We start from the raw sequence: 13,810 nt of genomic DNA on the forward strand, positions 1-13,810 counted from the left end.
GCACAAGGGCTATAACTTATAACTTGCCTTAGTATCACAGCCATCAGAAATGTTAGGGCAGGAACAGAATTTTGCATAGCAGAAGCAAATGTTGGCGATGTATTGTCCAAACCCACAAGGTAAAATCCTTCTTTCATAGTTATTCTGTTATAGGAAGGTAACATTTTAAGTTACATAAACATGTTTTGTTCAATAAAAAAAATGAAAGAAATGGCTTCATGGAAAGAGACTGTACCCAACAAGTCCAAGTAAGAAAAACTGTAACAAACAAGAAACACTTACTACACACCACCCTTATTAATTGTACATTGTTTTGTGGTTTTAGTTTCTTTTCCTTTCTTTAGTCTTCATGTAACAAAATTGAGGTCACTGATGCAGATAATGTACCAAAATGTGACAAGACTGTGCCACAGCAAGAGCATGGTGACAGTGAATGGTCAATTTCCAGGAGCTCGCATTGTAGCTAGAGAAGGTGACAATCTTTTAATCAAAGTGGTTAATCATGTGCAGAATAACATCTCCATTCACTGGTAAACAGAATTCTATTAACAAAACAAAATTGCTACAAAGAAGTAGTGTGTTAAAGTTTGAGAACAAAATCACAAACAAGAGGATTGGAATATACTATGTAAGTGGAAGCAATACAAGTGCATGGTATAAAGAAACAAAATTATGTGAAGGGTCTTTGCCGAATTTCTATCAGGGTCATCGGAATATAACCGTGCTTAATCTGCCTTTAACGGGTCAAACACAGGATCCTTCAGGCCATGCATATGCTGGATAATAATGATTAAGCTAACACGTGAGATAGACATTAGAATCCCCCTAACTGACTCCAAATTAGCACTCTATGTATGCTTCATTGAAGAATCTGATTTCAAAAATTCCTTACTAATAGTTACCACTAAAATATCAGAATGTGTAGGCTGATTTAACAGTTTAAATTCGTTAATGAATAGATAGGTCATTCATTAAACATTAAATATAAAAGCAACACATGCATACTTATCACTCAGTGTGAAGATGATGAACCAACTGCAAGTAAGATTTCAAATAATTTCATGATGAGTTCAACAGGAAGAAAGTTTAAAGTATCCTAGGCATTTAATCATGACATTTACAACGTAACCTCAAATAGAATTAACATTAAAAAGTTTAAAGTATTACACGTGGAAGAAAGCCAAAGTTTCAAAGAGAAGTTAATAGCTGACTAATGAAATCTAGGAATATATATTATTGAAAGCATAATACAGAAAGCACTCCAGTAGAAGGTAGGCAGCAGATTAAAAATGCACACGAAAGCCCCCGGTCAAAGATAGGCAGCATATTAAAATAAATACATGTTCTGTCTTTATCTGAAAGAGCTACATCAATCTAATAAATAGAAAGAATATTTCCTCTGTTGTTTTATGGATCAAATTTAGAAAAGAAGAATAAATAATTATTTTTATTTAAGATCCCAGTCAATTAGCATAGAATCATTGATTGCAACAAACAGTAACGGTCTAACCAGTTCATACATACCATGAGAGCCTGATTTTCAGGGTTTATATTGTCCAAAAACACTCTCCTGTGCAACTTCTGCTGCTCAACTTGAGGATTTTTGGCTAATACTTTCCGCATGTCAGCAACAATGTTCTGCAGAAACCATTTGTCATTGGGAAAAATATCATAGAACGTTCAATATTGGTGAGGTGAATTCAATATAAACAACAAAATGATTTCTTACATTGATCTTATTTACATCCAAATGACTAATGGCTAGGTGAGTTTTGATTCTCCAATGTGTTTTTTGACTGAGGTTTCGCACAACATTCACTGTAAATTTGTGGTTTGGAATGTGCACAGCTTGACTGAGTGAAATATAAGAGAATTGAGATGATTATAAGCAATAATAAATCTCAAACCTCACGACCAGCAAGGGAAATATAAGAGAATTGAGATGTGAAATGGGACTCTATAAACCTCGAACACCCTTCAACATTTGAAACCCTAGCTATGGAAACTGAAACTCTTGTAACATTCATGATTTCAATTGATTTTTAGCTTAAACCATAACTTGATTCATGATTTCAATTGATTCTTATTAACTGTATTAAAGAAGACCAATCTGAAGATTTCGATGATGAGGACGAAATGTATCTAATGTCAAGAAAATACCTGAGTTGAAGTGTGAAGATGAAGAAGACGATGGCGCTAGGGTTCACGAAATCGTGCTCCGGCGAGGTTGCGGCAACGGAACACCGGCGAAGATGCGGTGATGGGACTCCGAGGAACGGGCTACGGCTATGGCGAGGTTGCGGCGAAGACCAATTGATTTTTAGGTTTTTGAGTTTGGTTTGAAGTTGAGCAAAGTAACAATTTGTTTGAAGTTGCGGCGACTAATATCGGTAAGGTTGAGCAAAGTAACAATTTTGTTTGTATTAGAATATATCAGTTTAGTGTAACAATGTAATGCAGTGTCTTAGTGGTAGTTACTTGGTTCAATAAGATTCAAAACCAAAGTTCGATCCTTTGCACTAGCATAGTTCCCATTAAATTTTTTTAAGTTTTTTAATTTTATTTTTTAAAAACTTTTACCTATTTTATTTTATGGTTTTTTAATTTTATTTTTTAAAAACTATAATACCTATTGTTAAAATATAAATTGAAGAATTAAATAAATAAATATATATATCAAAATTTGTATATCATTTATTTATTTTATTAAAAATACATTATAAAAATAATTAATAACATAGAAAAAATAGGATTAAAAATTAAAATTAAACTAAATAAAAAATACCATAAAAATAATCATTATTTTTTTAAAAAAATTTAAATATTGAAATATGTAAAATCCGCAGGAAATTCCGCAGGAAACCTTCCTGCGGAATTACCTGCGGATTCTGTATTACAGTTTGGTTTTGTTTACAATAGATATTCGCAGGAAAATCCGCAGGAAAGTTTCCTGCGAAGTTACCTGCGGATTTTATATATTAGTTAGATATTTTGTTTAAAATATATAATCCGCAGCAAAATCCGCAGGTATTCCTGCGGAATTTGCTGCCAATGCTAGATCCGCAGGAAATTTAATTTATTTATTATAGTCCCAGGAAAATCCGCAGGTATACCTGCGGAATAAATTTCGCAGGAAATTCCGCAGGTAATTCGAGTATTTCTAGTAGTGAATACTAATTTATGTTCTTTATAATTTCGAAATCTCATCACAAAAAGGAAACATATCCCATGATAAACCCCTAAAATCAAATAGATTCATATTTATATTACCTCAAAATGTTTTGCTCTTATGTCACAATAAAAAATTTCAAGGCTATGAAGCATGGAAAAGGAGAAAAATATGTATACGTGGACTTGAAGTTTCTCCACAATTGTGAGACGGGGAATTTAAATTTTATTTTAGAAAAGACAGTCATCAAAGCCGTCTCAAATGAAGTGGTAAAAAAAATGTGTTTGGACAATCAAATTTTTTTATTGGTATTTGACCTTACGACCGACTAATTCAAGAGAACCAATCCTACTGTCTTACTTGCGGGGTCCTCTTTAAAGCCAGATCAAAGCTCTGACAATCAATATATTTCTTATTGGTATCCGACCTTACGACCGACTAATTCAAGAGGACCAATTCTACCGTATATGTGCGGAGTCCCGTTTAAAGCCAGATCAAAGCTCTATATGGACTGTCTCCAGCGGGATTCGAACATGAGAGGAGTACACTCTCAAGATCCAAACCTTTGGATACGTACGTAAAAAAATTCCTCGTCCAAACATATGGCTACATTAATATACATGGCCTCCATTCCATTATGTTTGGAAGTCCCTGTGGCTTACGTTGTCAACGAAATAGACATGCAGAGACTTCTTTCTTCTCAAATAGCTGGAAGTGGAACCAACACAAACTACTCAAAAATTAATGAATTGTTGAAATTTAAGATATTATCATTTGCTTTGCATTAATTTGATAGTACTTGCCAGCAACATCTTTAATCAGTTACCTATAAGTTTATTCAGCTAACAGTATAATATACCCTACGAAATAAAATGAATTCCCTACAAAATTTTAATTCTTAACTCAATTCTCTGGTTACAGTTCTTCTCAAAAATATATGACAAAAAATTAATACATCTCCATTATAAGTTCCAAGAGTAATGACTGTAGGCCATTGTCTCATCTTCTGCATGAGGGCCCAAAAATCTTAATTCACCCATATTAGTACAATACTTGTCCTAAGGGAATAACTCCATAGGCCTTCTTAAGGGACAAAAACTTTTGAAGCACTTATTGCCATAAATCACCTAACTACTACCTACAACTGCACTGGTTAGCTATACACCATATACTATATATATGAATGAATTATTGCCACAAATAATTTCTCAGTCAAATATCTTATTTCCAGAAAAAAAATTTAAATAACCAACGTTAAAAAAAAGCTACTTAAAAAATTATATTTTCAAAAAAATTACCAAAATGTCTAGGTTTAGCAGACTCTCCAGGGGTATGCGCCAAATCATTTGGCGCAAGCATTGTGACCTAGCCATTTCAAATGGCGCAAACACTATGGCCATTAGGGTAAGCCAATTGAATTGGCGCATAGGTTATGGGAGATACACATAGGCGCCATTTAAAATGGCTCCTACGTGTTTGGGTTATTTTTTTAAAAAAATACCCCATTTTATACCATTTTGCCCCAAGTTTTCGATTCCGGTCTTTGATTTTCGCAAAAATGTCCGATACACTAATTTCGTAAAATTGTTATTAACCCTAATTAATGTTTTTGTGTAGTCGATTTCTCCAATTAATAAAGTGGAGTTCATTGATAAAAAATATGTTATATAGTCGATACACAAAGTTGATACATTCTCGTAAAAAAATGTTACAAAGCTGATTAAACATGTGATGAGGTTGTTCCACGACTAGGACATTTCTTTTTATTGTGCCCTAGTTGATGATAAATACTGCATTTTCTTTCCATTTTGTCATGGACGTCCATCTCGGTTCGAATGCGAGTACTGTTGGGGTGACCCTTTTTATTTCGTCGCATCGTGTCATTATGCCATACTACCTCCCCATCATACTCAGGCCAGTAATCCTCCTTTTCCACCACTAGAAATGCCACACTGTATACTTGGAGCAATGTCTCAGCCTTGTAAATTGGATAAAGTAATGACAATGCATCTCGGTGTGATATGCACATGCTGCTATGACATGCGAGCAAGGCATACGAAATGCTTGAAACTTACCACAGTCACACCAATGATCATCTAGTAGAACCCGATATTGCTGTCTCGACAATCCTTCATTGTGGTCAATTGTTTCTCGGACACTGAAGGTACGGTTGAATCGATCGAAAGCAGTTACATGATGACTGTTGGCCTTGGTAGATTGTTCTTTCATAAATTTCATGCAACTCTCACTGAACAGTTGACCCGATTCTCTAACAGCACTCCACCTTTGACCTTTTGTTGAGAATATCGAAGCCATCCTAAAGTAGGTTTCCTCCACCAGTGCAGTGATCGGAAGGTTTCAGATGCCCTTAAAAACACCGTTCATGGATTCTACTAGATTTGTTGTCATGTGGCCCCATCGCACGCCGTTGTCGTAAGCTCAGGTCCATTTCTCTCTAGATAGGTTATCAATCCAACTTCCCGCGTCCGGATTTGACAAACAATTTCACTCCGATAATGTTAGAATGTAGGCTGAGTTAATGCATATCTCGCATTGACCAGTGTTTTCCGGAGGTGCCTATCCTTGATCTCCCGCATGAAATTCTGGGCAATATGGTGAATACAGTAGACATGTGTTGATGGTGGGTGTTGCCATCCGTTCGCTGGATTGTTGTAAGCACTTTCAATGGAAGCATGCCTATCAACGATTAAACAAAGATCGAGTTGAGGAGCAACGTGTTCTCGGAGATTCCTTAAAAAGAAGTATTCTAAGCATATTTTAATTCAATTAAAATCTTTAGGATTTACTTCAACTAACAAAGATATACTGCGTTTTAGATTTTGCATAAAAGGAATGAACTACAAAAACAATCCGCGGTCAAACATCATGATGTACCACCAGCTTCTGGATCACTTACGACCGGAGGACGTATAATCGCTAAAAACTCTCCCTATTTTATCATTTTTTTTAATATATGACCGAAATAATTCATAACTTTTATACATCCAGTTTATATGGATACCATATTTGGACTGCGATCATGAACCCAGAGTTGAAGATGCCGCTATTTGGACTGCAAAGACAACCATCTTTCGGTACAACATCGTGGAGATGCATCAATCTGACCGGGTGAAACTCCAGTTCGGGATGCATCAAGGTATCCCTGATCCTCCAACTGATTTGGGATAATGGCACCTTAAACAAGTAAACCAACAATGAGATCACCAAGATTGGAAGGATTTCGCTCCCAAATGGCGCCAAATGTGGAAAAATTGTGCCCAACATGTCCTCGACTTCCCCGTAAGTGACCATGAAATAAAACCCTCACCACAATACATGAGTTGGTACTGAACTGTTACTACCCCAGATTTATTTTTGGCTGACCTGTTCTACCTTATAGACCCCCGTCGGCAAAATTATATCATCCCGCAAGAACAACAACACCACCACCAATACACACAACAACAACAATAAACACAGCAAACACAACAATAATTTTTTCAGTTCTTGCCGTTCCAAACTCAGTCCCAACCACCATATCAACATGACTACAATCATGACAACCCCTACCATACCCCTTCCCAACCACTTTTTCAAACCCATACTCAAACACCTCGCCAAAGCCGCAGGTCATTTAGCCAACACAACGAGGTAGGTTCATCAAGACTCCAACTAAGTCCCGGCGAGGATCCATCTGAGAATATGACCCCCACGACCCTCTAGTGTCACAATCATCACACCATTGTACCTCCTTTGGGTTTGCAACGCCATCCAATCAATTTGGCTTCTATCAAGGTAGTTCAAGTGCCGCTGAGTGCTACCGCCCGGAAACCGTGCCTCACCCTACTCCCCCACCACAATTTAGCACATTTGAAGGTTTGGGTAGCCGACTTTATAACAGTCGATTTCTGGGACATTATGGTGACGAATTCCTTGATAGCGACAGGCGGGACAACACAATGTCAGGGCCGTCTACACAGACACAACCTGAACCACAAAGAGGAATGGGAAGGGGAAGGGGTGGCCCTAGGGTTTGCGGAGGAAATACGCGTCCTCAACGTGTTATACGACCACCTAGATGCAGAACGAATGGGCGTTTGGGTAATGACGGACACTAGGATTTTTTTATTTATTTTCGGTTTATCAGTTGTTGTTGTCGGTGTATCGTGTTGTTCAAATTAATAAAAAAATTATTTCGGGATTTATTTATTTCAATCCTTGTTGTAATAGTTGGTTCCGGTAGTCCAAATGGGTCCCCATTTATTACTTAAAATAAATGAAAAAAATTAAAAAAAGGCAACCCCACGTAGGCACCATTTCAAATGACATACCTAATGTGGGGACAATGCATGCGCCATTTTAAATGGCATGCTTGTGTGCATGCGCCATTTTGAATGGCTACTACACCTAAATTTTGTTCCTTTGTGCCAAATGGTTGGCGCATACCCCTTGGAGTTTGCCAAACCTAGACATTTTGATAAAATTTTTTTAAAAATATGGTTTTTTAAGTTTTTTTTAAAGTTAGTTATTTAAATTTTTCTTTCTTATTTCCATGTACTATAGTTGTCTTCAATCTTGGAATCTCACCCATGTGTAAAGAGTTTCCACATGAAGTCTTATATAATAAATATTTGGGTTAATGAACTTTTTGGTCCCTCTAAATATTGCAGATTTCGTTTTTAGTCCCTCCAAAATTTTCCTTTAAGAAATCGTCCCTTCAAAATTTTTCGTCTAAACTATTGGTCCCTAATGTCAAATTTGCTAGAGATTAGCTACGACTTTAGCCACTGATTAGCTACGAAATTTGACGTTAGGGACCAATAGTTTGGAAGAAAAATTTTGAAGGGACGTTTTCCTGAAAAAAAATTTTGGAGGGACTAAAAACGAAATTTGAAATATTTAAAGGGACGAAAAAGTTCATTAACCCTAAATATTTATTTAATACTCCAAGAGTTTAAAGGCCACAAAATCTTATTTCACAGTCAAATATCTTATTTCCATGTACTATGGTTGTCCTTGCATATATTATATATTTACTTTTTTTTTTTAGTTTAGTAGTTTAATAGATATAACTTTATCTTTTAGAAATAAATAAGTGAGTATGTTATATGTTGGAAGTAAGATTCTTACTATCTTATCATCAAATAAATGAACTGAATTGACAAGAGACATTGTTAATATTTTAACATTGAAATAACATTAATAATTTAGTAATGAAACCTTTCTATTTTATATTCATTCAGTTGCATCGCCATCCATGATCCATCACTTTAGAGGCCAGTTCTTGCAAATCACAATCCATGAAAAATGGACCTCACTACTCCCGTCTCTCTCCCTATAGCAATAACTCATCGTGTCAAACGTGTTACATTCTTACACACCAATGATACCATATTGAGTCCACAACAACTGCTTATTTTAATATCAAAGGACCCACCAGGTCCAGTTCCTCTCCCTCTCATCGACAAACAAAAGAACCGCAACATTTGAACAAAAGCTGAGATAAATTCAGAATCTGTCACATTTTATTAGGTCTTCAAAAAGTTATACAATACGAAAAATCACAATTCAGAGGTGGTGTGGACTACAACCAAAAAAGAAGGGTGGACCAAATGATAAATACGCACTACTAGAAATACTGGAATTTCCTGCGGATTTACCTGCGACTTTAGCTAAGTTTCCGCAAGAAACACGTTACCTGCGGATTTTACTGCGGTTTTTTGTCCCCAGCTAAAACCTTTGTGGGTAATATTTTCGGCAGGAAGTTCCGCAGATAATTCCGCAGCTAAATCCGCAGGAAAAATACGCAGGTAATTCCGCAGGTAATTTCTATCTCAAATTAAATAAATTTTATATTTTACCGCAGCCGTAGATATACCACAGCCACTCAGATTAGCTTCCCTTGATCTTCTACTCCTTCAGGTGTGCCTTCTATCCCAAGAATCCGAGTACAAGCACTTACAAAAGGCCTAGCATAATAGTAAGTATGAAACATGTGAAGTGGATAAATCTATTTATTAAAACCATAACATTGGACAAAATGTTTGCAGTTCCTAAATATAACTTCATCAGAATTAACCACTTGATATCAATTTCATATCATGCAACTGTTACTTTTAAAAAATAATGAACCATATGGATAAAGACAACGTTTGCCATTTTCACAATCTTTCATTTTCATGTATTGACAGAGAAACAGCTATTAGACATTTGGTTATTTTTTCAATGTCATTTAGTTTCTAAATGGCCTAGAACAGATTGTTGGTGACAATTATAGTCTATAAAACTAAAAAAATGTCACATTGATTAAGTTAATTCATAGCAGAACCATAAGTACACAAAACCATGGCATAGGCATAGGCATCAATAGAACTAATTGTTATAAACATCATGCAATGCCAGAAAAGTGTAAAATTAAAATTAGAAAATAACAATAACTAACCTCATTCATCTTAAAAATTGGAATTGAGTCATACCATTTGGAACATGTAGCTATCAAACTTGTCGACGGGAAGTGAAGCAATCAATCGACCACCAACGTGGTATGCTCCTTAAGAGCTTCAACACAGTCGGCAATAGTCTTTGAACATATCCAGCGGTGATGTCACACAACTTCCCAACCACAACTTGTGGATTTTCCATGATGAACTTTGCATCAAAAGGAACCTCCAGAATTTTCCAACCCACAATCACAAGGAGCAGTATGTATAGAGTCTTGTCCAGGAGCAATCCAGCGACGCGGTTCAAATGCAGAGTCTCGAATATATCCCTGTCTGAAGACATGAAAATAATAAGCGTTGAGGTGAATCATTTGTTAGAAACAAAAACGTTCCGGCTGTGTGAACTCTATTGAATGGTTTTATAGAGAATCTGGTTCTCTATCAGCATGGGTGTTATCTTTCAGTTCAATTTTCTATTTTCATCTCGCAAGGAGCTAGTCTGCAGCCATCTGCATAGTTCTTTCCCTATTGTTATGAGATTGCAACACTGTTGTTGTGAAAAACGATACCAATACCAAAGTATAATAGGGAATTATAGGGGAGAAGAAGAACACAATAATTGGTTATAACCGTTATTCTTTTACTTTCTCTTAAAACAAGATTACAAGTTTACAAGAATAACAAATAACCTCTCTCACCCTAAATTAGGATTTGCAGCTTAGCAATGATGAGAGACTAGTATGCTATTTATAATAAAACCTAACATACTAACTAATGGGCTTTTTCAGCAAGGCCCATTACACAAGCCAACTTAATAAACAAGCTAACTTAACAAATTAGGGTTTAAACACTAAAACCTAATTTAACATGCTAACAACCCTAGCATCTTCGACACAAGCATGTGAACAACCTTCGACTTCATGCTTAATCATGCCGAACCAAGAAGCTACCATTCGGCCATACTAGAGTTCGATCCAATATCTCACAAATCTCCACCTTGGATCTAACTCTACAACATCAAGGGAACAAACTAGCTTTTTTCATGCAGCTTTATCAACCGCATACAGTGGAAAAACTTGCAACTCGACAATGTCTTCTCTCTTTTCGTTAACGCAACGTCCATAGCTGCCGCTCCCTTTAACGCTTCCAAACAACCCTGCTGAACCAGTAGGGCTTTCATCTTCAAGCGCCACAGACCGAAATTATTCACTCCAGTGAACTTTTCAATCTCATACTCTGTTGAAGGCATTTGCTCCACGCTCACCGCACCAATTTGTTGTGAAAAACGATACCAATACCAAAGTATAATAGGGAATTATAGGGGAGAAGAAGAACACAATAATTGGTTATAACCGTTATTCTTTTACTTTCTCTTAAAACAAGATTACAAGTTTACAAGAATAACAAATAACCTCTCTCACCCTAAATTAGGATTTGCAGCTTAGCAATGATGAGAGACTAGTATGCTATTTATAATAAAACCTAACATACTAACTAATGGGCTTTTTCAGCAAGGCCCATTACACAAGCCAACTTAATAAACAAGCTAACTTAACAAATTAGGGTTTAAACACTAAAACCTAATTTAACATGCTAACAACCCTAGCATCTTCGACACAAGCATGTGAACAACCTTCGACTTCATGCTTAATCATGCCGAACCAAGAAGCTACCATTCGGCCATACTAGAGTTCGATCCAATATCTCACAACTGTAATACAATATATCTGAGATAGCCAAAATTCAATATTAATATCATTCAGTTTCACCCTTACAATTTCTGGTACCTAGTAAATTTGAATTGCTGACATTTTCCACCATGTAAGGTCCAATTTGTATATCAATTTAGAAACATGTAGCTAATTATGTGCTCATAAAGATGCACCCGAGAGTACCATTTGTTGTTGACATATTTGGTGTGTGTAAGATGTTTCCATCATTTGATGAATTTGCATATTGTGAATTCAGTAAAATTTCACATAGCTAATTATGTGCTTATATGATATCTCAAAGTAATACTTTCTTTATTCATACACAAATTATCAATCTCCAGAAAATATCACAGTTTCAATACTTGAAACACACTCCAAATTTAATTTTAGATTTATCAAGTACTTTCCACTGATTATCCTTTTCATACAATAAGGGGCACAGAATACTTACTTGTTTTCTTCTAGCTTCAACAAGCATTTCTTGCTTTTCTTTTTCAAGTTGAACTTCAACATCTTCACACTTCTTCTTCAACCCCTCTGCAATGCGCCTTTCTATTTCCAACTTGACTTCCTCTGTCTGAAGCTTCTCTCGACATTTCTTCGAACAGCTTCTTCTATCCAGTTTTGATACAAAGAAGCACCATTTTTATAGATGAAAGGGACTAATAACTGAAAAACAGAAAGTAACTAATATAACTAACTAACTAACCTAACTAACCAATTAATCTAACAAATGCGAAGAACAAGAGGAAGTCAAAGTTTAATAGTAATACATTGAAGGCTATTTAGAATTCTACTTTATGTTTGATAGAAAATCACGCTCACAAGCAATAACTGTTTGGTCTAAAATTCTATATATATTTTTTATCTTCGTTTTTCATAATAAGGCAATGGCTGCTATGAATAAGGTATGGGGTGTCATAGCAATGTTTTGTTCGGTTATCCAGTTTGAAATAGAGGTTTTATAATGAGGTAGAGATGGAAGCAAGTCATGTAAAAAGAAAGCTTCCTTCTTATTAAAGTTCTCTAACCTACACACATATGACATACAACTGCACACTATATAACCATGGTTGTCAAGATCTCGATCTAGATCTTAAAATCTTAAGATTTTACGATCTCAGTCACCCTCAACGATCCCGATCTTAAGTAGAATCGTGTGTTGTAGTCAAATTGTAAAAAAATGTCCCTAATGTCTAGTAATTGGCCAAATATGTCTCTAATGTCTAACAAATTGTCCATGTCGTAGTAATAACATATAAAAACTCAACATACATGTCTAAAGAATTTGAAAAAGAGTCATTTTATCACTAAAACACTTGTCTAGTAACCTATATCATGCAATTTTATGTTTTACGATCTCGTTACTCTCTCCCGATCTTACAAATATAATTATGTAGGATCTTCCGATCTTAGCTACGATTTTATATTCTCCGATTTTGCTATTCTCTCTCGATCTTATGTAAGATCTCGATCTTGACAACCTTGTATATAACAGACCTGCAGAAATCGAATTCGGCTTTGTTTCAGAACTTGCTTCTCTTCCACAAATAACTGCTTTAAAATAACATAAACTGTCCTAGACAGTTACAAGGCATCTAACACAATGACAATTGATATTCATAGTTTTATCAGTAGGATAATGCTTAACATCACAAAGTTAATATGCAGTTGTTGTAGTTAGTCTTCAATTTACGCTAGTTCGTAAAAAATTGCAATAGTATAGGATACTTCAGAGCTAAGATTAATAGTAATACTAAGGATAAACTAGTATTTTTTTACTTTCAGTATGTTGGTTCAAAAATTGACAAATGTAAACCATTTATTTTCATTCCAATTTTTAACTTCAAATATTTTGTAATAGCTTTTAAGTAAAAACAAGTACAGAAACAGAATATTATAGTATATTATAAAGTAAACCATACTATAAAATAACTTCACTATCTTTTCCAGGAGCTTGTCCTGTGCTGGAATCATCTGTGCTGGAACCATCATACTATAAAAAGAAAGTGTTAAAAGCATTGTTTTATAATTTAATAGTAACTACAAATTTTTTTGCATGCCTTTAAATGAGTACTGATATCAAAAATGACTTCCAATTCCCACACACATTAATTTTCAAACTCACCCATGCATATCAATTTGAAATTGACAGAAACATTACACGCACTTGTCACATAGATCGGCAAATTCACATATCAAAGTAGCCAAACTTGACGTCACCGGATCGACGTAGAGGTAGCACACAACACAATCATACAGTGTAATATTATTATGATACAAGTGATGTTCTATCCACCCTCACTCTTTCTATTCAAGTCATTTGCATATTTTTGCTAGTTTATTTCTAGATTGATCTCTTAATAAAAATTCAACGAGAAATTTTCTTACAAATTAAAGATCAGATATTCTTTCTACAGTAGTGAACATATTACATATATATAAAGATAGAGAAGGAGAAAAACCTTTGGTTTAGAGTTTCAATAGAA

At 35.2% G+C, this 13,810-nt stretch overlaps 1 protein-coding gene and 1 long non-coding RNA gene across 2 annotated transcripts; both read right to left on the reverse strand.

The window, feature by feature from the left end:
• Window positions 1–33: 33 nt before the first annotated feature.
• On the reverse strand, window positions 34–5,485 carry LOC131605998 (uncharacterized). The gene is made up of 6 exons (XM_058878286.1): window positions 5,245–5,485; window positions 5,067–5,128; window positions 2,161–2,381; window positions 1,730–1,853; window positions 1,525–1,638; window positions 34–527 (listed from the first exon to the last, which is right to left on the reverse strand). The coding sequence occupies exons 1-6, from the start codon at window positions 5,483–5,485 to the stop codon at window positions 525–527; spliced, it is 765 nt and encodes a 254-aa protein (XP_058734269.1). The 3' UTR covers window positions 34–524.
• A 3,568-nt stretch (window positions 5,486–9,053) lies between these two features.
• LOC131608182 (uncharacterized) lies at window positions 9,054–13,581 on the reverse strand. The gene is made up of 4 exons (XR_009285525.1): window positions 13,450–13,581; window positions 13,247–13,317; window positions 11,773–11,990; window positions 9,054–9,942 (listed from the first exon to the last, which is right to left on the reverse strand). It is a non-coding gene; the product is annotated as an uncharacterized LOC131608182 (long non-coding RNA).
• Between the last annotated feature and the right edge of the window lie 229 nt (window positions 13,582–13,810).

Source organism: Vicia villosa, linkage group LG5, assembly GCF_029867415.1.
Source record: "Vicia villosa cultivar HV-30 ecotype Madison, WI linkage group LG5, Vvil1.0, whole genome shotgun sequence".
Lineage (NCBI taxonomy): Eukaryota > Viridiplantae > Streptophyta > Magnoliopsida > Fabales > Fabaceae > Vicia > Vicia villosa.

Coding starts and splice junctions, on each gene's coding strand:
- LOC131605998 (XM_058878286.1), bottom strand. CDS start 5,485: ATGGCTTCGATATTCTCAACAAAAGGTCAAAGGTGGAGTGCTGTTAGA. Junction 5,129..5,244: donor TGATCATTGGTGTGACTGTG/GTAAGTTTCAAG, acceptor CATTGCTCCAAG/TATACAGTGTGGCATTTCTA. Junction 1,639..1,729: donor TGGATGTAAATAAGATCAAT/GTAAGAAATCAT, acceptor TGGTTTCTGCAG/AACATTGTTGCTGACATGCG.